This window comes from Salvelinus namaycush, chromosome 9, assembly GCF_016432855.1.
Source record: "Salvelinus namaycush isolate Seneca chromosome 9, SaNama_1.0, whole genome shotgun sequence".
In the NCBI taxonomy this organism is placed as follows: domain Eukaryota; kingdom Metazoa; phylum Chordata; class Actinopteri; order Salmoniformes; family Salmonidae; genus Salvelinus; species Salvelinus namaycush.
The window spans coordinates 40,534,732-40,558,592 of record NC_052315.1 but is presented as its reverse complement, the minus strand read 5'-3'; the positions used below and the strand labels follow the sequence as shown (position 1 = coordinate 40,558,592).

At 40.9% G+C, this 23,861-nt stretch overlaps 1 protein-coding gene across 2 annotated transcripts in view; it reads left to right on the top strand.

The window, feature by feature from the left end:
- The window catches only part of LOC120053499 (vesicular glutamate transporter 3-like), a 40,153-nt gene extending 16,747 nt beyond the window's left edge, over positions 1-23,406 (top strand). Inside the window, exons 4-12 of one of the 2 annotated variants that reach the window (XM_039000627.1) lie at positions 8,823-8,937; positions 9,221-9,308; positions 13,741-13,827; positions 16,653-16,795; positions 17,111-17,260; positions 17,822-17,954; positions 19,693-19,803; positions 21,896-22,023; positions 22,308-23,406. In XM_039000627.1, coding sequence (XP_038856555.1) covers positions 8,823-8,937; positions 9,221-9,308; positions 13,741-13,827; positions 16,653-16,795; positions 17,111-17,260; positions 17,822-17,954; positions 19,693-19,803; positions 21,896-22,023; positions 22,308-22,637 — 1,285 coding nt within the window. In that variant the 3' untranslated portion in view covers positions 22,638-23,406. The remainder of the gene's footprint in view (positions 1-8,822; positions 8,938-9,220; positions 9,309-13,740; positions 13,828-16,652; positions 16,796-17,110; positions 17,261-17,821; positions 17,955-19,692; positions 19,804-21,895; positions 22,024-22,307) is intronic. The other variant, XM_039000629.1, reaches the window with a different exon arrangement.
- The last annotated feature ends 455 nt before the right edge of the window (positions 23,407-23,861 follow it).

Here is a 23,861-nt window from a genome sequence, read left to right as displayed (position 1 = left end):
AACTGAAAGACGGGATATTTGGCATTGGTCAGTGTGTGGCGTTAGAGCTATAACTGAAAGGTTTCAGGTACCTAAGTGAAAAAGGCATGCAGTGTTTGTGTGTGTGTTAGGTAAGGGTTAATGCCGTCCGGTGTGTGCGTGTGCGTGTGCGTGTGCGTGTGCATGTGCGTGTAGCTCTGATGGGGCTGATAGTAGTCCTGTAATAAAATCTTCACAGGAAAAGAGAACACGCCACTGACGGAGTAAATAATGAAAGATCCTGCATCTGATTTCTCCCTGAGACGCCAGCCACTGGAATATTACAAGTGTCACTTACACTTTGTTTTGGGAAAAAGGAGGGGTGGAAGGAAGGAAGAAAGCAATAGGGATGAAGCAGAATCTTATGGGATCTCTGTCTGTCCCTCAAAGGCAGATGTATTCGATCTGTCATATTGTTATGTTGGATTGGTCATTTTGAGTTGTCAGGAGAAGGAGACCCATTCTTGCAATGCCAGAGATCACACCATATTCTCCTAAATCTAGAACATCTGGAGTCGAGGCTAGGGGAGACCAGGGAGGGACTGACTATTTCAGGGACATTGATGATTGGTGTTGAGTCAATAGAAGATAGTCTTGGGTGCTCACTTTCTTTTACCTGCGACTGGTTTTAACCTTTAGATCTACAGCAGTACAGGCCATGACAGTAATTGTAGTGGATTGTTGTTGATCTGGTTGTTGTATGTCAAGTGTCCATTAAGATTTTATAATTCTATATGTAGCTGTTACTGTATCATACACTCTCCTGCGTGTTTATTTGGACAGTGAAGCAAAAACGTTTTATTTGGCTCTATATGTCCAGCATTTTGGATTTGAGATCAAATGTGTTATATGAAGCAACAGTGCAGAATGTCACCTTTTATTTTAGGGTATTTTCATACATATCTGTTTTACTGTTTAGAAATTAATGCACTTTATGTATCTAGTCCCCCCATTTGAAGGTGTCAAAGGTAAATGCATTTCATTACATTCACTTTTTGACAGCATCACTTTTGTTTTAAACAAAACTTTCCATACATGTTTTCCCATGGTAGAAGTGGTCAGAAAGTCACCTTTTTAACCTGAATGCCAAAACATTCAGGAGAAATGCGCTCAATGTTTACTCATTTTGCATACCCCACCCTACCATGAAACATCCATGTCTTCATCGCTGGAAAATATCAACTGTTGAGTTTGATATAAATGTAAAGCTTACAAACAGGGTTGTCAAACAATTTCAGAATTTCAGGATGTAGTTTTTGTTCCTTTTTAAAATGACCTTTTTCTTATCTTAATATCAATTATCAAAAAATGCATAAACTTAGATTTTTTTAAATATTTGCACAACATTTTCTTGAATACAGGCTGGGTGTCATTTCAATCATATACACTACCGATCAAAAGATTTAGAACCCCTACTCATTCAAGGGTTTTTCTTTATTTTTACTATTTTCTACATTGTAACCAAAAAAGTTTTAAACAAATCTAAAAATATTTTATATTTGAGATTCTTCAATGAGCCACATTTTGCCATGATGACAGCTTTGCACACATTCTCTCATCCAGCTTCATGAGGTAGTCACCTGGAATGCATTTCAATTAACAGATGTGCCTTCTTAAAAGTTAATTTGTGGAATTTCTTTCCTTCTTAATGCATTTGAACCAATCAGTTGTGTTGTCACAAGGTAGGGGTGGTATACAGAAGATAGCCTTATTTGGTAAAAGACCAAGTCCATATTATGGCAATAACAGCTCAAATAAGCAAAGAGAAATGACAGTCCATCATTACTTCAAGACATGAAGGTCAGTCATTATGGACATTTCAAAAACTTTGAAAGCTTCTTCAAGTGCAGTCACAAAAACCATCGAGCACTATGATGAAGCTGGCTCTCATGAGGACCATGGAATGGAAGACCCAGAGTTATTAGTTCATTAGAGTTACCAGCCTCAGAAATTGCAGCCCAAATAAATGAGAGTTCAAGTAACAAACACAACATCAACTGTTCAGAGGAGACTGTGTGAATTAGTGTCATGTTTTGTCTTTCATCATGTCTTGTCCCTGTGCTTCCCTCTGCTGGTCTTATTAGGTTCTTTCCCTCTTTCTCTCTCTCTATCGTTCCGTTCCTGCTCCCAGCTGTTTCTCATTCTCCTAACGACCTCATTTACTCTTTCACACCTGTCCCCTATTTTGCCCTCTGATTAGAGTCCCTATTTCTCCCTCTGTTTTCCGCTTCTGTCCTTGTCGGATTCTTGTTTGACGTTTGCTGTTCCTGTGTCCTTGTTCCGCCCTGTCGTGTTCTTTGCCTTCTTCAGATGCTGCGTGTGAGCAGGTGTCAATGTCAGCTACGGCCAGTGCCTTCCTGAAGCGACCTGCAGTCTGTGGTCGCGTCTCCAGTCGTTCCTCTCTGTTGACGAGAGGATAGTATCCAGGAGAATCATTATTTGTTTTATTCTGGAATAAAGACTCTGTTACTATTACGTCGCTTTTGGGTCCTCATTCTGCAGCACAACAATTAGGCCTTCATGGTCGAATTGCTGCAAATAAACCACTACTAAAGAACACCAATAATAAGAGACTTGCTTGGGCAAAGAAACACGAGCAATGAACATTAGATCCGTGGAAATTTGTCATTTGGTCTGGAGTTGAAATTGGAGATTTTTGGTTCCAACCACTGTGTCTTTGTGAGATGCGGTGTGGGTGAACGAATGAACTCCCCATGTGTATTTCCCACCGTGAAGCATGGTGGAGGAGGTGTTATGGTGTGGGGGTGATTTGCTGGTGACACTGTCTGTGATTTATTTAGAATTCAAGGCACACTTAGCCAGCATGGCTAATGTAAACAGTAAAAAGTACAGGATCCAAAATTGACCCCTGTGGAACACCTTTTGTAATATACAGGAAGTCTGATTTAACACCATCCGTAGATACGCATTTACTTCTAACTGTCAAGTAAGCCAGGTCTAGGCCAATTGAGGAAAGCTTCTTAATTAGCAGTGAGTGATCAACAGTATCGATAGCCTTTGAAAGGTCAATGAAGAGGGCAGAACAATGTTGCCTTTTATCCATACAGTTAACCGCATCATTTATAACTAGGGATGCAGTAAAGATAGTGCTATGACCTGGTCTAAAACCCAACTGATATAGATATAGAGGATACATTTTCTTGAGTCAACTCAGGGACAGGAATACAGGAGACAGTGGCTAAATCAGAGTAGAACATGTGTAAAGACCCTTCAGGAGGAAACTTAAAATATATATATTTTTTCTTAATTTAACAAGGATTAGTATTTTGCTGTTTTGTATCTCTAATACATACTATGGGACAATGTCCACTGAAAGCATGTGCAAATACTCCACTACACAAATATTTATGGTGGTTAGTAGTAAAAATTTTAGAAATCAATGAGGAGTTAACAGGGTGTTTCACATTTAGCCGTGTGGGTTTTGAAATAAATTCAGTCAGATTCAAATGAATGCATACTGTATACTCTTAAATTGATCAGAGGCCAGGGATAGGCAATCCAGATTCAAATCCCCTAAAATGACCAACTTCGAGGACAGAAAAGGTGTTAAACACTCAGCTATAGCACCACTAGCATCCACCATGGCAGATTCGGGGGGCAGTACATCTCAGCAAGAAATAAACGTGTAATCTGGTTTATGGACACATTTACAGTAGTTCTTCCTTTAAAAGTTACAAGCTTATGCCGTGACCGTTAGTGGTAGATGGTGGCATTTTGTCATTGCACCACACTATCACAAAGGGGAGTTAAAACGCTGATCTATCAGTAGTCTAAACTGTGGCACAAATACTTTTTCGTAAATCTTTTTGTAAATTAATGGAGGTATTTTTAGCCTGAGAGTCTCTCTTCTCTGGCACTAGAGTCCAGCATCAGGCAACAACAACAAAAACTGTCGGTGGTCCTGGAGTTAAGAGAGAACTTGGGTAAATACAATGGGGGAAATACGCTTGACATGTGGACTGACGATGTTCGAAAAATAGGCACGGTGGGCTTTTGGTTTCTCTCCCCCTAAAAACATAAATAAATTATTCTAAATAACAAACTGGCTTTATTTACAAATTTGTAAGAATGTCTCACCCCATGTTCAAGAATGGCCTTTTTCCCTTTATTCAGATTACAACCGCTCACTTTCGGTACTCCCTGACGAAGGACATGGAGCCAAAATACATCAGAGTTTTTAAACTTTGTTTCCATTGAACATGCCATACAAATAAAGGCATTGTCATTAATTATATGAAGAGTGCCTTGGTCCTCCTTTCTTTTTGACGCTCACTTTGTTAGGTGCTTCCTAAGAAGAGGTAGGTGGAGGAGTCAGGAGCAGGAGAGCAAGGAAGTCCCAGTAGCCCAATTGTTTATTGAAAGTCCCATCACAACAACAACAGGTGGGGAAACATACCCAACGAAGTCGCCACACACAGGGAAATAACGTAACACACGGAGGAGAAACCTCTACTTCTAATTACAATCCAAACGGTACAACGACCGTGAGAGAAAAAAAAACCTGTGGCGCAAACACGCACCCCTAACAGAGTAACAACAGCAAATAATCCCGCACAAAGAATTAGCAGGCAGTGGAGGTTAATAAACCCACCGAAATCATTAATAGGACACAGGTGTATAAAAAACAGACAGACACAAACGAAAAGGAAAAATGGATCGGTGGCAGCTAGTAGGTCGGCGACGACGACCGCCGAGCACCGCCCGAACAGGGAGAGGAGCCACCTTCGGTGGAAGTCGTGACACACTTTCGGTTATTTGAAAACAAAATCATCTCCAAAATATCGTTATTTTTTAAACAAGCCATAGAAAGTTGGTTGTAATTTCAGTTTAATCCACCAGAAAAGACAGAACAAATAAAACTCAAATATACTAATTGATTTTTGTTTTTAATTATCAATTGGAACCTTTATCAAGTGGAAGCGGGGGAAAGTAAGGAATTTGGCTGTCGGCCCTGCATTAAAGACTAAAATTGGTTAAAGAAAATTGTGATAAATAAAAATATATAACAGTTTCATTTAAGGACCAAACAAACAAAACCTTCTGAATTAATGATTATATTGAAGATAGAAGCCTCCTCTTAATGAGTTACGAGAGCCGATCTGTTATCCAACGATTATTATTATTATTATTAACCCTACATGATAATTATATAAAAGCCCCTTAGATATTCTGTGTTTTTATTTACAGTAGTGATGGACAGCTGGAGACATTTTGTTTTTCACAAGCGTATCAGGCTTTGAATTAGGCAAAAAACATTTCCAGGATGGGCTATAAGCAGGACAATAGAGTCTTCAACCTTTACAAAAGGGTCGTCTAATATCTCAGCTACTGTAGGTGTTAGAAAAAAATACTCTTTAAGTTTTACATTTCTAACTCCAAACCTCATGCAACTGCAAAATGTCAGATCAAGCATGTACTGTAAAGTATTTAGGCTTTCGTTACTGTACAGTATTTATGCTTTCATTAATAAAATAATGATAAAAATACAATTTCAAAATGCTGATGTTTATTTCAACTATTAGCAGGACAATAAGGAATAAATATCACTGAATTACAGCGCATGGGGACTGGTCTTGATAAATCAATCAGATTTTTATTTGGAAATGTTAGGATTTTTATGCTCTTCACCTGCAGTCCCTTAATAGCTTAGGCCTACACTACTCCTGACCGGTCCCGTTGTACAGCGTCATATTTTCCTAACTGAAACCCTTAATTAAATCGCTTTAGCCGTGATTGTTAAATTAATCAGCTGATGCATTGGTCCAGAGCCAGGTGGTATTGTTGGAGAGTCACTCGTCATTGGCGGAGAGTCACTCGTCATTGGCGGAGAGTCAGGCGGCATTGGCGGAGAGTCACTCGTCATTGGCGGAGAGTCACTCGTCATTGGCGGAGCGTCAGGCGGCATTGGCGGAGAGTCACTCGTCATTGGCGGAGAGTCAGGCGGCATTGGCGGAGCGTCAGGCGGAGAATGAAGCATTGAAGAGGGCGAGGAACGAGATGGAGTCACAATCCATGCCACGCACATCTGTGAGCTCTGGAACTCCACCTCCTGTTTGTGAACTCTGCAAACAACGTGTCCTTGATGGGCTAGAAGCCATCCACCCTTGATGGGCTATCAGCAGACCAAAAGACTCTTGCCGAGTTTAGGGACTTTAAATGTACTGTCACGATCGCCGTTGTAATCATACTAAGACCAAAGCGCAGCGTGAAATCGTTTCGACATCCTTTTATTTAAGTGAACCGAACAAAAAAACAATAAAGAATACACGAAACGTGACGTTCTGTAAAGCTCACAGGCATCAACACAAAAACAAGATCCCACAAAACACAGTGGAGAAATGGCTGCCTAAATATGATCCCCAATCAGAGACAACGATAAACAGCTGCCTCTGATTGGGAACCATACCAGGCCAACATAGAAAAAGAAAACTAGATTACCCACCCTAGTCACACCCCGACCTAACCAACATAGAGAATAAAAAGGCTCTCTATGGTCAGGGTGTGACATGTACAGTATTAATGGATGTTTGCGAGGCATGTCACGTCTCCCATAACCCACCAAACGCAACGTTTAAAGGGAGAACCATTGTACAACTAGGAGCTCAAATTTCTAGCAACAGAAATATTTAAAGGTTGGGACACCATGAAATTAGATTTTACATATATGGTCACTCCTCCCCCTTTCTGTAATCTGTCACATCTAAATACATTATAATAATTTATTTTAAATGTCTTTATCAGAGACAGAACCATTTAATCATGTTTCCGAGAACCAGAATGTCAGGACACGAGTCCTGTACACAAATGTCAATTGTGTAAACATTTGTTTTATCATACATCCCACACTGAGGGGGTATTCAGCTCATTCCCATAAGAGTAAACAAGCATAGGGTCATCTGCAGCTATTTGTTGAGTGAGCAGAGACTTTGCCCAGGTCCCTGGCCATCCAGGTAAGAGCACAGCAGACTGAGTATTTGACAGACTCCCTCAAGTCGCTGGATGCAGGGGCTGGGGATGAAACTGGGAGAGCAGTCCATCCGGATGAAGCTCCCGCTCAAGGAGTGGAACTGCTGCAGGGACCGGAGTGGTCCATTCTGCGTGTGCACAGCTCCAAACTCTCAGAAGAGAGGGCTGATGGTGTGAATGATACATGGTGTGGACTGCATCATGTGGTGCACTACACTCAACAGTGTTTTGCCGGACACTAGGGTAGTGATCTGTGCTGTGTAGAGCTGGGCTGAGTTAAGATGGTACTGGTCTGGTAGAGCTGTGCTGTGCTGTAATGGGTCGGGTCTGGTAGAGCTGTGCTGTGATGGGCCAGGTCTGGTAGAGCTGTACTGTAATGGGCCGGGTCTGGTACAGCTGTGCTGAGGCAGGCCGGGTCTTGTTGAGCTGTGCTGTGATGGGCCAGGTCTGGTAGAGAGGTGCTGTGATGGATTGGGTCTGACTGAGCTGTGCTGGGCCAGGTCTGGTTGAGCTGTGCTGAGGCGGACCTGGTCTGGTAGCATGGGAGGGAGGTTGTAGGGGGAATTAAAGAGGGGTGTGTGGAGGGCAGTGTGGCCTGTGATCCTCCAAACTCTGTGTGGGGCCTCTTTGACTGCGTACGGCTTGTGCATAGCTCAGTGTATCTGCATGCAGTTCCTGAGCAGAAAAGCGATGGAGGGTGGTGTGGGGGGCAGTGTTGCTGGCTGTTCTCCAGCCTCTGTGAGGCGCCAACGGATGCAGGTCTAAAGGAGCAACTGATTTGTCTCAGGGAGTTGGTGGCTGGTCTGCTGCTCCTGTGGGGTGAGTTGAACTGGTCACCCAAAGCAACATCCTTTAACATCCTGGCGAAGGTGGGGACTGTCTCTTTGTACAGGTGTACATTGTCGTAAAGACAGTCCAGGCTGAGGGTGGGATGGTGGGCCAGGTGTACGTTGGACCATAGCATACAGTCCCGAGAGATGCTGGCATTTACCCTCTGGATGGTGGCAGGGTGGAAATCTCTCTGGAGCAGTGTACTGTAGATATTACAATCTTCGCAAGGGGGAAGATGGTGGAGGCACTCTCTATCACTCCCCTTAGTGATGTGATGTGGCCACCCTCTCCTGTTGGGCAGGCAGGTCATTAGTCCCTGTGTTAATGATGATAGGGCTAGGGGAGCCAAGCTGGGCCACAGTCAAGAGGGCTCAGCTGGGTTGGTTGGTGGGTGCGTTCTGATTCAGCTGTTGGCTTGGTCCTGGGTTTTTGTGGGACTGTAGAGTGGATGGTGGTGGCTGAGAAATTTCTGCATTAGCTCATGTAGCTCCTTCTGCAGGTCCTGCATATGGCTGGTGTTGACTGTTGGCGTAGTTACTGCGTTTTGCCTTTATAACTGTGGCCTCCTATAAAACATTTGATCTCAAATCCAAAATGCTGGAGTATAGAGTCAAATTCAAAGTTTTAGCTTCACTGTCCAAATAAATGCGTAGGGGAGGGTAAAGATGTAGGATCTTAATTTTATCACCCTGATGCAGGATACCTTTTCTGCAATGCAGGAAATCTAAAACTTGTAGTTTGTACTTTGGTTTCTGAAGTTTCCACTTTGTCAGACTTGATTTTCCCTTTTGAAAAAGTTATCAACCCCTACAAAAATTCACATTTCCTGTTGCTGAATGATTATTTTCCTGCTGTAGCAAGCTGGCTCAAATTAAGATCCTACAAGATCCTGTATGCAATTATTGGAAAATGCTACCCTTTGTAGTAATTTTTGCTCACCATTGTTGTCTATAACCTAGTCACACTATAATGTAATGTTTCCCCAGAGTGTTTGGGGCGGCCATTTTCCTCACGTCCATACTGAATATGTTCATCCCGTCAGCAGCCAGGAGGCACTACGGCTGTGTCATGTTAGTCCGCATCCTACAAGGCTTGGTGGAGGTGCGTCGTCTTCAGTGTTGCTGGATTTTGACACTTTCATTGCCAAATTTAAACCAAATCTACTAAATGTAGCCCAATTGAAGGTGGCAGCGTTAGTCATCATAATGACTGATACATTTGACAAAACTCATATACAGTACAGGGACACGTATACAGTACCAGTCAAAAGTTTGGACACACCATTCAGAACTTTTGACTGGTACTGTATATATCTGTATCTCTTTACTCAGGTTGATTATTTGACCATTCAGAATAAGGATGCCCTGTAATGTTTCCTATACAGGGTGTTACCTACCCAGCATGCCATGGGATGTGGGCCAAATGGGCTCCTCCCCTAGAGAGAAGTCGTCTGGCCACCACCTCATTCTGTGGTAAGTGAAATTAACACTAACCACGTTTCCATCCAGTTTTTATGTGAGGAAAGTCATACCGTATAAAAAAACAAACACGTGCGCTGTAATGGAAACAAGATTTTAAGGCACAATTTTATAAACACCGACAGATCATTTGTTTGTTCGACATGGTGGGATCTTTTTGTTCTGTAAAATCTATTATGTGTGAAATGGTGGTGCGCAAATATTGATAATATAGGCCTCCACCATCTTCCCCCTTGCAAAGATATCAATAATATGCTATATGGTGTGTGGTCCTGTAACGGCAGCCTTCCTCCTCTTCACGAGAAGAGGAGGTGTAGCAGGGATTGGACCAACACGCTGCGTAGCCAGTGCTCAACATGTTTAATAAACAATAAACAGTGAACACTTACAAATACAAAATAACAAAATGTGGCAAACCGATACAGTCCTAGCTGGTGCAGAGAAAACACAGAGACAGGAAACAACCACCCACAATCCCCAACACAAAACAAGCCACCTATATATGATTCCCAATCAGAGACAACACAAAACATCTGCCTCTGATTGAGAACCATATTAGGCCAAACATAGAAACAGACAAACTAGACACACAACATAGAATGCCCACCCAGCTCACGTCCTGACCAACACTAAAACAAGCAAAACACACAAGAACTATGGTCAGAACGTGACAGGTCCTCCCTCTACGACTCGGGTAACCATGCAGTTTGTTAGGCTACAGATTAAATAAATTATGATGAACTTCACAGGTGAAAGTGCAAAAATCTAATTAATTTAGTAAATCGAATGGATATTCAAAAATATCCTGCCTGCCTTTCTGTTATACCCATAACCACAATCAACCCCAATCGAGCCATTGAATATATATCTCATTGTTCTCTGTCCAGAGATGTTTAGCATTGTGGTAAAATGGCTGAAAATGGGGATGGGATAGGTTGTAGTAACGCTTCATTTCATGGGGTCCTTATTACAATGTAATTATATGTGTAATTACACTGTAACAAGTATTGTAGTTAATTGTGATAACTCATAGTTACATTGTAATAACAACATGTAACTGGTGGCATTTGCAGTCAGTAATGATAGATCTGTAACAACAAATGCTTGTTGCCTTGCTTGTTACAAATGGGCAAGTTTCCACAAAATTCACAAATATTGTGTTTCATTTCTTCTCAGCTGCATCTGATTCAGTAACAACTGTCACAAGGTGGCAATCTCTCATGGACAGATGCGCTGGGTGTCCAAGATTAGAAAGGTTGGAGGCTCAATAGGCTCTAATAACTTACCTGTCAACACAATGTTATTGCTAGCAGTTTCCCCCCCAAAAGTGTATAATCTGCGTTAATTTGGTTGAGTTTACAAAAACAGATCAGATATAGGTCAACCATATACCATATATGTACTTACTACTCATTACCAAGTCAAAACAACCAAAATATTAGCTTCTAATTTAGTCAACTTTATTGTAACATGTAAAAAGACTACAAAATAGTACAGCTTTTTATTGTTGGATTCATAATTTGATTAATTAGAATAAACAAAGATATAGGCCTACCTAATTCAGAGAAAATGGGATTGTCTTTTTCTCCCCTTTTTAACATTACAAGTAACAATGGAAATCGACAACGTCTGTTCTTTCATCTGTTTCTGTGGTTCCAATCCTGGAGTCTGAGACCCAATGGGAAAGGTGTCATAGAGAAACAGAATGTAAGTTAGCTACAGTATATGAAAATATAGCAAAGACAATTAGCCTACTAGCTAACTATCATCAGAGACAGTACAGAAAACTTCCTCCAATATCTCTGCTAACATTATTAAATGTTTTTTAGGGTTTAAGCCTATAGCTAGGCCTAGCTACCTAGCTAGTTGTTGTGTTATCCAGCTATCATAATACTTATGGTGTTTGCTAAAACTAACAAGCTAGCTGGTGTTTACTTTAAAAATGAACTATTCATAGGTGTGTTGACACAAGCTAACGTTAACATGCTGGGTGTGTCTCATTTAATACCCTTGGTAATGGATACCTTGAGAATAAGGTTCAGGGAAGATAAGACCATGATCGAGCCCAGCTAGCCAGCTATTTGCCAGCTGTACGTAGCTAGCTAAATAAAGTTAGCTGTCAAGGCATGGAAAGTCTGTGGATGTTAATTAAGTTAGCAAGCTAACATTAGCTGGCTAGTTTTTGGTATTCTGCAGAATGATTTAGCATAGGTAGAATGCTAGCTAGCTAGCTAACTACCTATGCTAAATCGTCCAGCGCAATTTCTGTATCCAAAAAGCAAAACAAATTGCATGGAAAACCGACCTTCTCTCTCCTATGTGGACGTGTTTGTCTCCTATATAACCCTTTGTCTCCTATACAACCTCTCCTAAACAACCAATCTCTTATGTCTGTATTTTGCTCACAACTTTCTTCTCGATCTCAGTACCACTGTCACTATGAGACAGAGTCAACACAAATTGTGGGCACGTTAGAGGTTGTTGTTACTTCGAGGGCGTTGCGTAGGTGGGCAGATATTGACGTGTTCAAAATCAAATCAAACTTTATTTTTCACATGCACCGAATATAACATGTGTAGACCTTACCGTGATATGCTTACTTACTTACAATCCCTTAACCAACAGTACAGTTCAAGAAAGAGTTAAGAAAATATTTATCAAATAAACTAACGTAAAAAATTATAAAAAGTAACTCAATAAAATAACAATAACGAGGCTATATACACGGGGTACCGGTACAGAGTCAATGTGTGGGGGTACAGGTTAGTCGAGGTAATTTGAACATGTAGGTAGGGGTGAAGTGACTATGCATAAAACAGCGAGTAGCAGAAGTGTAAAAAACAAATGGGGGGGTCATTGTAAATAATCCGGTGGCCATTTGGTTAATTGTTCAGCAGTCTTATGGCTTGTGGGTAGAAGCTTTTAAGGAGCCTTTTGGTCCTATCCTTGGCACTCCGGTACCGTTTGCCGTGCGGAAGCAGAGAGAACAGTCTATGACTTGGGTGTCTGGAGTCTTTGACAATTTTTGGTGCTTTCCTCTGACACCGCCTAGTATATAGGTCCTGGATGATAGGAAGCTTGGCCCTAGTGATGTACTGGGCCGTACGCACTACCCTCTGTAGTGCCTTAATGAAGATGCCTTAATTCCTGGGATAAATAAATAAGTGCACCAATGCATCTGAAGTGAGAATGTTCTTCAACTGTGAAACCCTTGCCAGGTTACATGATGAAATAAGGGGTTGTCTTATGACCATTTTAAGTGCATTTATAAACCATTATTTAACCAAGCTTAATAGGCTTACAATTCGGCAAGCACTGAATGACTATCCCCGAAGTTTTGCCATAACTGTTTATTAATGTGGTAAAAATGTTTGATTGATGCTTAATAAAGTAATTCATCCTTTGTCAAGCCCCGCCCTCCTTAGCTACCATTGCTTTACATGTCAAATTCACTGTTAAACGATTTAACAATTTAAACTATTTATTTATGTAAAACCCTGTTTTTGCCATAGCGCTCATAAGCTTCCATGCATTTCAAACGAAAGCAGGACCTGGGCCTGGGCATCAAACTCCAGAGCCCTTTATAGCTTATGTTGTCAATGAGGTGGTTGGTTTTAAATTGGCAAATATTTATAATGTGGTTTGTTCAGGTGAAAAATGGTGTGTTCAGATCTTATCAGAAACCTGAACATTTGTAACAAGCATGGTAACAAGCCTTAGTTTACATCTCTGTAATTACAGACTGCAGGTACCACCAGTTACATGTTGTTAGTACAGTGTAACTTAGAATTATTACAATTAATTACAATACTTACATATGTAATTACACTGTAATAAGGACCCCTTAAAATGATGTGTTACAGAGGTGGTTTTGTTTTGCAGAAGTCGGCTGTTGTTCTCCCCCGAAAATGCATTAAAACAGCCATCTTTCATAATAAACTGGTGCCATGACAACCGGTGCTTCCAAACACTTTTGACATCACTTCTGAATGAAAGATTGCCCTCACACTGCACCTGCTCACTCTGAAGGAGCTTGCTCCCCGTCCTATTAAAATGGAGAGTGTTTATAAGGCCATCAGATAATAAAATATACATTAAAACATCCTCTCCCAAGGATGGTGCCAATGAGTCCTAATTTGATGAATCCAATAGGGTTGCTGTTGCATGACATTTACACTAACTGAGATTATTCATGTTTTTGTGGCAAGTCATACTTTTTTCTAGTAGTACTTTTCTAGTGATGAAGAAGAGTTGCTGAGGGGCTGCGGAGTAATGATCATGTAATAGTCAAAGCTTTTTTCAGTCAAAGCTAGTTTTGATACCTGGGCATCACTACTTAGTCTTTTTATTGGGGTTTCATTTAGATGCTGACCAAAGAGAACTATGACAGTGGCATGTTCATGTTTTCCATTTTCTTTATTTCCAGGTTCATATGCAGGTGCTGTGATTGCCATGCCTTTAGCAGGAGTACTGGTTCAGTTCGTTGGATGGCCCTCAGTCTTCTATATCTATGGTAAGATTTTTTTTAAATCAATATTAAATTGCTAAATTGAACCCATGTGGATTGTATAGGTGTGGTTTACAAATCTTTCATACAGGAATATATACTAAGGTTTGCATATTGAGTTTTGGTTGGGAAAATCATTGAAATGCGGGCACTGATGTTCAGATACTCTAGATGGCGGAAATGACCAAAGATAGTGATCTTTGTAAAACAGGGAGATGTCTATGATCTAACTAGAGATAGGGGGGAAAAGTGTCTTGAGTTTCTAAATGTATATTCATTCTCAACTTAATTACTTATATGACTTCAGAACAGCTTTCACAAGACCTGGCCCAACTATGATAAAGTACAGTAGGTGGGTGATTCCCATTTGAGCAACATTCCATGCAGTACACTAGTTGTCACTAGTGTGACATGCAAAGCACCACGGTCATTATGTCATTAGTATTACACCAGTCTTAGATTGTTCTCGAATTTCTTTGCTTCGTCTGTTTTGTCAAATTCATCTTAATTGTTGTTTGATTAAGATATTCACACAATCTCATAAGATACTTTGTGCCTGCTGCGTTTCAGTATCATTTCTGTAGCTCTCTTGTGATCTAATCACATGATTAATTGACTGAAAGTAACTTTTTCCTGTCTGGGATTCCTACCTAATTACAGTGCCTTCGGAAAGTATTCAGACCCCTTGACTTTTCCACATTTTGTTACGTTACAGCCTTATTCTAAAATTTACTTTAAAAAAAATCCTCATCTACACACAACACACCATAATGACAAAGCAAAAACAGGTTTTTAGACATTTTTGCTCATTTATTCCCCCCCCAAAAACAGAAATATCACATTTCCATAAGTATTCAGGTCCTTTGCTCAGCACTTTGTTGATGCAACTTGCAGCGATTACAGCATCGAGTCTTCTTGGGTATGACGCTACAAATTTGTCACATCTGTATTTGGGGAGTTTCTCCCATTCTTCTCTGCAGATCCTCTCAAGCTCTGTCAGGTTGGATGGGGAGTGTTGCTGCACAGCTATTTTCAGGTCTCTCCAGAGATGTTCGATCGGGTTTAAGTTCGGGCTCTGGCTGGGCCACTCAAGGACATTCAGAGACCTGTCCCGAAGCCTCTCCTGCGTTGTCTTGGCTGTGTGTTTAAGGTCGTTGTCCTGTTGGAAGGTGAACCTTCGCCCCCAGTCTAAGGTCCTGAGCTCTCTAGAGCAGGTTTTCATCAAGGATCTCTGTACTTTGCTCCATTCATCTTTGCCTCGATCCTGACTAGTCTCCCAGTCCCTGCCGCTGAAAAACATATCTACAGCATGATGCTGCCACCACCATGCTTCACTGTGGGGATGGTGCCAGGTTTCCTCCAGACGTGACGCTTGGCATTCAGGCCAAAGAGTTCAATCTTGGTTTCATCAGACCAGAGAATCTTGTTTCTCATGGTCTGAGAGTCTTTAGGTGTATTTTGGCAAACTCCAGTGGGCTGTAATGCTCGTTTTACTGAGGAGTCTTCCGTCTGGCCACTCAACCATGAAGGCCTGATTTGGTGGAGTGCTGCAGAGATGGTTGTCCTTCTGGAAGGTTCTCCCATCTCCACAGAGGAACTTGAGAGCTGTGTAAGAGTGACCGTCGGGTTCTTGGTCACCTCCCTGACCAAGGCCTTTCTCCCCCAATTGCTCATTTTGGCCGGGCGGAAAGCACTAGGAAGAGTCTTGGTGGTTCCAAATTTCTTCCATTTAAGAATGATGTAGGTCACTGTGTTCTTGGGGACCTTCAATGCTGCAGAAATGTGTTGGTACACTTCCCCAGATCTGTGCCTCGACACAATTCTGTCTCAAAGCTCTACGGACAATTCCTTCGACCTCATGGCTTGGTTTTTGCTCTGACATGCACTGTCAACTGTGGGACCTTAAATAGACAGGTGTGTGCCTTTACAAATCATTCCCAATCAATTGAATTTACAACAGGTGGACTCCAATTCAGTTGTAGAAACATCTCAAGGATGATCAATGGAAACAGGATGCACCTGACCTCAATTTCGAGTCTCATAGCAAAGGGTCATAATACTTATGTAAATAAAATATTTCCGTTTTTATTTTTTATACATTTGCAAAAATTTCTAAACCTGTTTTTGTTTTGTCATTATGTGGTATTGTGTGTAGATTGCTGAGATTTAAAAAAAACAACATATTTTATCAATTTTAGAATAAGGCTGTAACGTAACAAAATGTGGAAAAAGTCAAGGGTTCTGAATACTTTCCGAAGGCACTGTAATCTTTCATTTTGTTTGACTAATGAAGCATCTTTTTTTGTTTTTGATCTAGAATTGGTCAATGCCCAGTTATAATTAGGCTGCCATATCACTTACATGTACATTGAGATGGATAGAGGGTGCACTTGCCACAAAGCCTGTTTAGCATGGGCAGCACTATTGAAGGCTTTCATAATTTTAAAGTAGACAACTGGTGGAGACTTCCTATGAGTTCAGGAGGGATCATGGAATTCCTTCCTAGTCAGCGGGAGAGATGATCCAATGAATGAGGTGTGCCGTCTTTCCATCTCTATGATCTATAACAAAGCCCTTAGGGGCGGTTTTGTCGGACACAGATTAAGCCTAGTCCTTGACTAAAAAAACATTTTCAATGCAGATTCCCAATGGAGCTTGTTTTTTAGTGCAGGACTATGCTTAATCATTGACCAGGAATCTGTCCCTAATTGCTTCATAGTTACAATATGAACCGTCATCTGGAAGTCTCGTAAAAACAGACTCTTTTGTAATACCCATATAACAATAAGAGCATTGGTGATGACCTGTGTTGTTTATTTCTGTACATCCAGGTGTATTTGGGATCATATGGTACATCTTCTGGCTCCTGCTTGCCTATGGGAGCCCAGCCGCCCACCCCACTATAAGCGATGAGGAGAGGATCTACATAGAGACCACCATTGGCGAGGGGGTCAAAATATTGAGCGCCACTGAGGTATGCTACTACTCACTCTGGCTGCTGTCAGATACATTAGCGTAGTATAATAAATATTTATTTTATTTCAAATATCATGCTCTTGTAAGTACTTATAGAAGTTTTGTGACACACATATAAGATATAATCAAGATTGACAAGATACTTAAGCCAGGTTAACAACAGTAGGCTTCCTATTTGAGTGCTGTTGACCCCTGAAATCGATGACACGCTTGAAAATGAAAACATAACCCAATACATAACCCAGGTTGACCCCTGAAATTGAGCCCTGAGATTGTCAGTGAGATCAGATCCCCTATTTCTGGCCCACCACAGAAATTCAAGACTCCATGGCGCCGTTTCTTCACCTCCATGCCTGTCTATGCCATCATCGTGGCTAACTTCTGCCGAAGCTGGACCTTCTATCTGCTCCTGATCAGCCAGCCGGCCTATTTCGAGGAGGTGTTCGGCTTCTCTATCGGCAAGGTGGGTCTTCTCTGTGTGGTGTAGATCTAACACATCTCTTTGCAATTTGTTATCCATAGTAAATGGAACAACACTCTTATTATCATAAGACTCAAGTGGATCATCATTTATTTTCAACTTCGAGATTATGTCTTTCATCAGAGAAAGTACAGTATGTTAGAGAAATGTTTGACATAATACTGAAAAGAAAATGTCAAAATGAACTGCATGACACATGTATCTACAGTACAATCTAGAGCACTGTTTCCCAAACCTCTAGCCTGTCCACGTATTTGATGTGTTCCAGAATTAGCACAGCTGATTCAAAAGGTCACCTAATCATCAAGCTGTTAAATCAGCTGTGCTAGTTCTGGAATACATTAAATAGGAGGGTACTCTGGGGGATACTCGAGGACAGGTTTGGGAAACACTGGTCTAGAGCAACTTTTCCCAAACTCTGTCCTGTGAACTCCAAGGGGTTCACATTTAGTTTTTTGCCCTAGCAGATTAAAATAATCCACTCATCATCTAGCATCATGCTCTTACCATCATTTCTGGGTGTTGACTTGTTCCTCCTCAAAGGTGGGGCTCCTGTCTGCTGTTCCTCACATGGTGATGACCATCGTAGTTCCAATCGGTGGCCAGCTGGCCGACTTCCTACGCAGTCGTAAAATCATGTCAACTACAAACGTCCGGAAAATCATGAACTGCGGAGGTATAGTACCCAGGACAGAAGGAATTCATTTCCTTACATTGTACCTACAGTGCCTTCAGAAAGTATTCACACCCCTTGACTTATTCCACATTTTGTTGTGTTACAGCCTGAATTCAGAATTTATTCAATTACATCTACACACAATACCCCATAATAACAAAGTAAAAACATGTTTTTAGAAATTGTTTCAAATTTATTGATAAGGAAATACAGAAATATCTCATTTACATAAGTATTCACAACCCTGAGTCAGTACTTTGTAGAAGCACCTTTGGCAGCGATTACAGCTTTGAGTCTTTCTGGATAAGTCTTTTAAGAGCTATACACACCTGGATTGTGCAACATTTGTCCATTATTATTTTCGAAATTCTTCAAGCTCTGTCAAATTGGTCGTCTATCATTGCTAGACAACCATTTTCAGGTCTTGCTATAGATTTTCAAGTAGATTTACGTCAAAACTGTAACTCGGCCAGTCAGGAACATTCACTGTCTTCTTGATAAGCAACTCCAGTGTAGATTTGGGCTTGTGTTTTAGTTTATTGTCCTGCTAAAAGGTACATTCATCTCCCAGTGTCTGGTGGAAAACAGACTGAACCAGGTTTCCCTCTATGATTTTGCTCCAGTTTGTTTTTCAGTATTACATTAGTGCCTTGTTGCAAACAGAATGCATGTTTTTTAATATTTTTATTCTGTACAGGTTTCCTTCCTTTCACTCTGTCAATTAGGTAAGTATTGTGGAGTAACTACAATGTTGTTGATCCATCCTCAGTTGTCTCCTATCACAGCCATTAAACTCTGTAACTGTTTCAAAGTCACTATTGGCATGGTGAAATCTCTTCCTCTCCGGCAACTGAAAGGACGCACATGTATATTTGTAGTGACTGGGTGTATAAACAATCCAAAGTTGAATTACTAACTTCATCATGCTCAAAGATATTCAATGAATGCTTTTTATTTTATTTTTACCCATCTGCCAATAGGTGCCCTTGGAAAACCTCCCTGGTCTTTGTAGTTGAATCTGTGTTTGAAATTCACTGCTCGACTGTGGGACCTTGCAATTATCTATATGTGTGGGGTACAGAGATGAGGTAGTCATAAAAAAATAATGTTAAACACTATTATTGCACGCAGAGTAAGTCAATGCAACTTATTATGTGACTTGTTCAGCAAATTTTTACTCCTGAACTTATTTAGGTTTGCCATAACAAAGGGGTTGAATATTGACTTAAGACATTTCAGCTTTCATTTTTTATTAATTTGTAAAACTTTCGAAAAACATAATTCCACTTTGACATTATGTGGTATTGTGTGTAGACCAGTGGCAAAAAAAAATCTATTTAATCCTTTTTAAATTCAAGCTGTAACACAACACAATTGAGAAAACGTCAAGGGGTGTGAATACTTTCTGAAGGCACTGTAGAGTGATTTCCTCTTAGGTAGGGCATAAAACTAACCGATAACCATTATGGCATGTTCTTCCACTAATGTTCATGTCCTTCTACTAATATTAAATTCCAGGACATTTTGAAAACATTTGTATGATATTGTCACGCTAATGTAACGTTAACTGAAAACAAAAATTGAGACTCCCTTGGAACGTTACCTAATGTTGTAGGAATGTTTACTGTTTGCTGGGTATGACACTGTATCAGGTCTGATGAAGCTAATAAAGCATTGCCTACCAATCAGGATTTGGTAAGGTAGCCTTTGATCTTTGTGTGCCCTGTTACCCCTGTAGGTTTTGGCATGGAGGCCACACTGCTGCTGGTGGTGGGTTTCAGTCACACACGTGGTGTTGCCATCTCCTTCCTGGTGTTGGCTGTGGGCTTCAGTGGCTTTGCCATCTCAGGTATAAAAGCTTCAGTTCAGCATCATTTTAGATGTATTTATAACCTTTTTCAGTCAAGTGAGGTTACAGACATAATTATTTGTGTGTTTCTGTTGTAAAGTTGTGAATCCAAGAATAAATGTTGAGTCTGGAGATCCTTCTCGTACTGCTGCTGAGCGATGTTTGATATACCTCAGTTCAAGTTTCAATGTTTATTGCCCACGTGCACAGAACACAACAGGTGTAAAACAGTACAGTGAAATGATTACCTTGAGAGCTCTTTCTGAACAATGCAGTGATAGTAATAATAATACACACTACCGTTCAAAAGTTTGGGGTCACTTATAAATGTCCTTGTTTTCCATGAAAACATACATGAAATGAGTTGCAAAATGAATAGGAAATATAGTCAAGACGTTGACAAGGTTATAAATAATGATTTTTAATTAAAATTGTGTCCTTCAAACTTGGCTTTCGTCAAAGAATCCTCCATTTGCAGCAATTACAGCCTTGCAGACCTTTGGCATTCTAGTTGTCAATTTGTTGAGGTAATCTGAAGAGATTTCACCCCATGCATCCTGAAGCACTTCTTACGTACCATACGGTCAAGCTGCTCCCACAACAGCTCAATAGGGTTGAGATCCAGTGACCGTGCTGGCCACTCCATTATAGACAGAATACCAGCTGACTGCTTCTTCCCTAAATAGTTCTTGCATAGTTTGGAGCTGTCCTTTGGGTCATTGTCCTGTTGTAGGAGGAAATTGGCTCCAATTAAGCAGCGTCCACAGGGTATTGTATGGCGTTGCAAAATGGAGTGATAGCCTTCCTTCTTCAATATCCCTTTTACCCTGTACAAATCTCCCACTTTACCACCACCAAAGCACCCCCAGACCTTCACATTGCCTCCACCATGCTTGACAGATGGCATCAAGCACTCCTCCAGCAGCTTTTCATTCTTTCTGCATCTCACGAATGTTCTTCTTTGTGATCTGAACACCTCAAACTTAGATTTGTCTGTCCATTACACTTTTTTCCAATCTTCCTCTGTCCATTGTCTGTGTTCTTTTGCCCATCTTAATCTTTTATTTTTATTGGCCAGTCTGACATATGGGTTTTCTTTGCAACTCTGCCTAGAAGGCCAGCATCCCGGAGTCGCCTCTTCACTTTTGACGTTGAGACTGGTGTTTTGCGGGTACTATTTAATGAAGCTGCCAGTTGAGGACGCGTGAGGCGTCTGTTTCTCAAACTAGACACTCTAATGTACTTGTCCTCTTGCACAGTGGTGCACCGGGGCCTCCCACTCCTCTTTCTATTCTGGTTAGAGCCAGTTTGGGCTGTTCTGTGAAGGGAGTAGTACACAGCGTTGTACGAGATGTTCAGTTTCTTGGCAATTTCTCCCATGGAATAGCCTTCATTTCTCAGAACAAGAATAGACTGACGAGTTTCAGAAGAAATGTCTTTGTTTCTGGCCATTTTGATCCTGTAATCGAACCCACAAATGCTGATGCTCCAGATACTCAACTAGTCTAAAGAAGGCCAGTTTTATTGCTTCAGCTGTGCTAACATAATTGCAAAAGGGTTTTCTAATGATCAATTAGCCTTTTAAAATGATAAACTTGGATTAGCTAACACAACGTGCCATTGGAACACAGGAGTGATAGTTGCTGATAATGGGCCTCTGTACACCTATGTAGATATTCCATAAAAAGTCATTTTATTCCAGCTACAATAGTCATTTACAACATTAACAATGTCTACACTGTATTTCTGATCAATTTTATGTTATTTTAATGGACAACATTTTTAGCTTTTCTTTCAAAAACAAGGACATTTATAAGTGACCCCAAACTTTTGAACGGTAGTGTATATAATAATACATTAATAAAATGTATTCATATACATTACTGTTTGGCTAAATGGTTATTTATTAATCCAAATGGATGATCCCAAAAACATTTCTAAGAGACAGCATGAATAGTGTGTGGTATTCAATATCTAATAATAAATAATACATGATGGGATTTCATGTAGTGCTTTTTAATTACCCAAAGATAATTTGACAGTGGCATAAACAATTTACTCTGATGGACTGTACTTGTTACTGTATCCCCAGGGTTCAACGTAAACCACTTGGACATTGCCCCTCGCTATGCCAGTATCCTAATGGGCATCTCCAATGGCGTTGGCACACTGTCTGGAATGGTGTGCCCCCTTATCGTTGGAGCACTGACTAAACACAAGGTATTGTCACATTCAACATTACAGACAAATTCTAACAGCTGTCAATGAGATTAGCAAAATGAGCCAGGATAAGACTATGGCATCAATATTAGGAAGTCCCTTAGATGTCAAACGAAACTCCCCCTGAGGGACTTCCTAATATGAATACCGTATAGGACACGAGTAACACGACTGGTGAATGACACAATGAGATACTGATTTTATAACATTGTCAATCAAATCAAACGTTATATCAGACAAGTCTGACAGTTTGGTCACTGACTCAAGTCTTTCCCCCTCTGTAGACCCGTCTGGAGTGGCAAAATGTGTTTGTGATTGCCGCCATGGTGCACTACACGGGGGTCATCTTCTATGCTATCTTTGCCTCGGGCGACAAGCAGGACTGGGCCGACCCGGAGAGCACCAGCGACGATAAGATCGGCATCATCAACGAAGACGAGCTGGCCGAAGAGACGGAGCTCAACAGCGAGATTGCCATGGCACCCAAGAAGAGCTATGGAACCACAGAGAACCCTTCGGGCTGGAAGAAGAAGAGAGGAGTCACCATGCAGCAGGATGAGGATGATGGGAACTCCCACCATGGTAATGGGAACTACCAGGAGCAGTATCAGTGATGTTCCCTAAGTATCAGGGGCATTGGCTGTCCTTGCTCTTCACCTTTTTCCTGAAGCGTGCACTTGCACACTTTCTCACATGGTTTCAACAATGGTGAAAACTCCCTCCAGCCAATCCTTTCACCAATCCTATGCTTTAATATCCATGTGGCGTGTGCAAATGCCCACTTCTGGAAAAGGGTAGAGAACCGAGACACAAAATTATCTCTAATGACCCCCTTCCTATTCGATATATAGTGCACTACTACTACAGGGAATAGGGTGTCACTTGAGAAGCACTGCAGGACTTCCCCTTCACGTCAACATCAAGTGAACGAAGGGTATAGTGACATACTTGTTCAAAAATAATTGACTCTTGGAAAGGGGGTCATTTGAGAGGACTTTGCCTTCACATCAACTTCCAGTAAAGGAAGAAGGGTCAAATTCACACAGACCGGCAGAACTATCAGTAATCATTCTTCTGAGAAGTTACAAAAGAAGTTTCAGCAGCCATTGGTCAATTACCACAAACTTGCTTTCTGTTGTTGTTTGGTCATTTTATCCATTTGACGGTTTTACCTCGTACTGAGACATCTTTACATTATCGTGTGGTCCCTGATGATGAGGTCACGTTTCACTAACCAGGTGTTGCGTCTGAGGCTGAGCAAAGGGTGTAAAATGAGAGAGAAATTAGACACATTTGTCTGGTAGGAACTCACAGATGAAGGGACATTACAATTTGTGTAATAGCAAAATAAAAATATATACAGTACCAGTCAAAAGTTTGGACACACCTACTCATTCCAGGGTTTTTCTTTATTTTTACTATTTTCTATATTGTAGAATAATAGTGAAGACATCAAAACTATGAAATAACACATATGGAATCATGTAGTAACCAAAAAAGTGTTAAACAAATCTGAATATATTTTATATTTGAGATTCTTCAAAGTAGCCACCCTTTGCCTTGAAGACAGCTTTCCACACTCTTGGCATTCTCTCAACCAGCTTCATGAGGTAGTCACCTGGAATGCATTTAAATTACCAGGTGTGCCTTGTTAAAAGTTCATTTCTAACCTTCTTAATGCGTTTGAGCCAATCAGTTGTGTTGTGACAAGGTAGGGGTGGTATACAGAAGATAGCCCTTTTTTGGTGAACGACCAAGTCCATATTATGGCAAGAACAGCTCAAATAAGCAAAGAGAACGACAGTCCATCATTATTTTAAGCTGCAGAGGATAAGTTC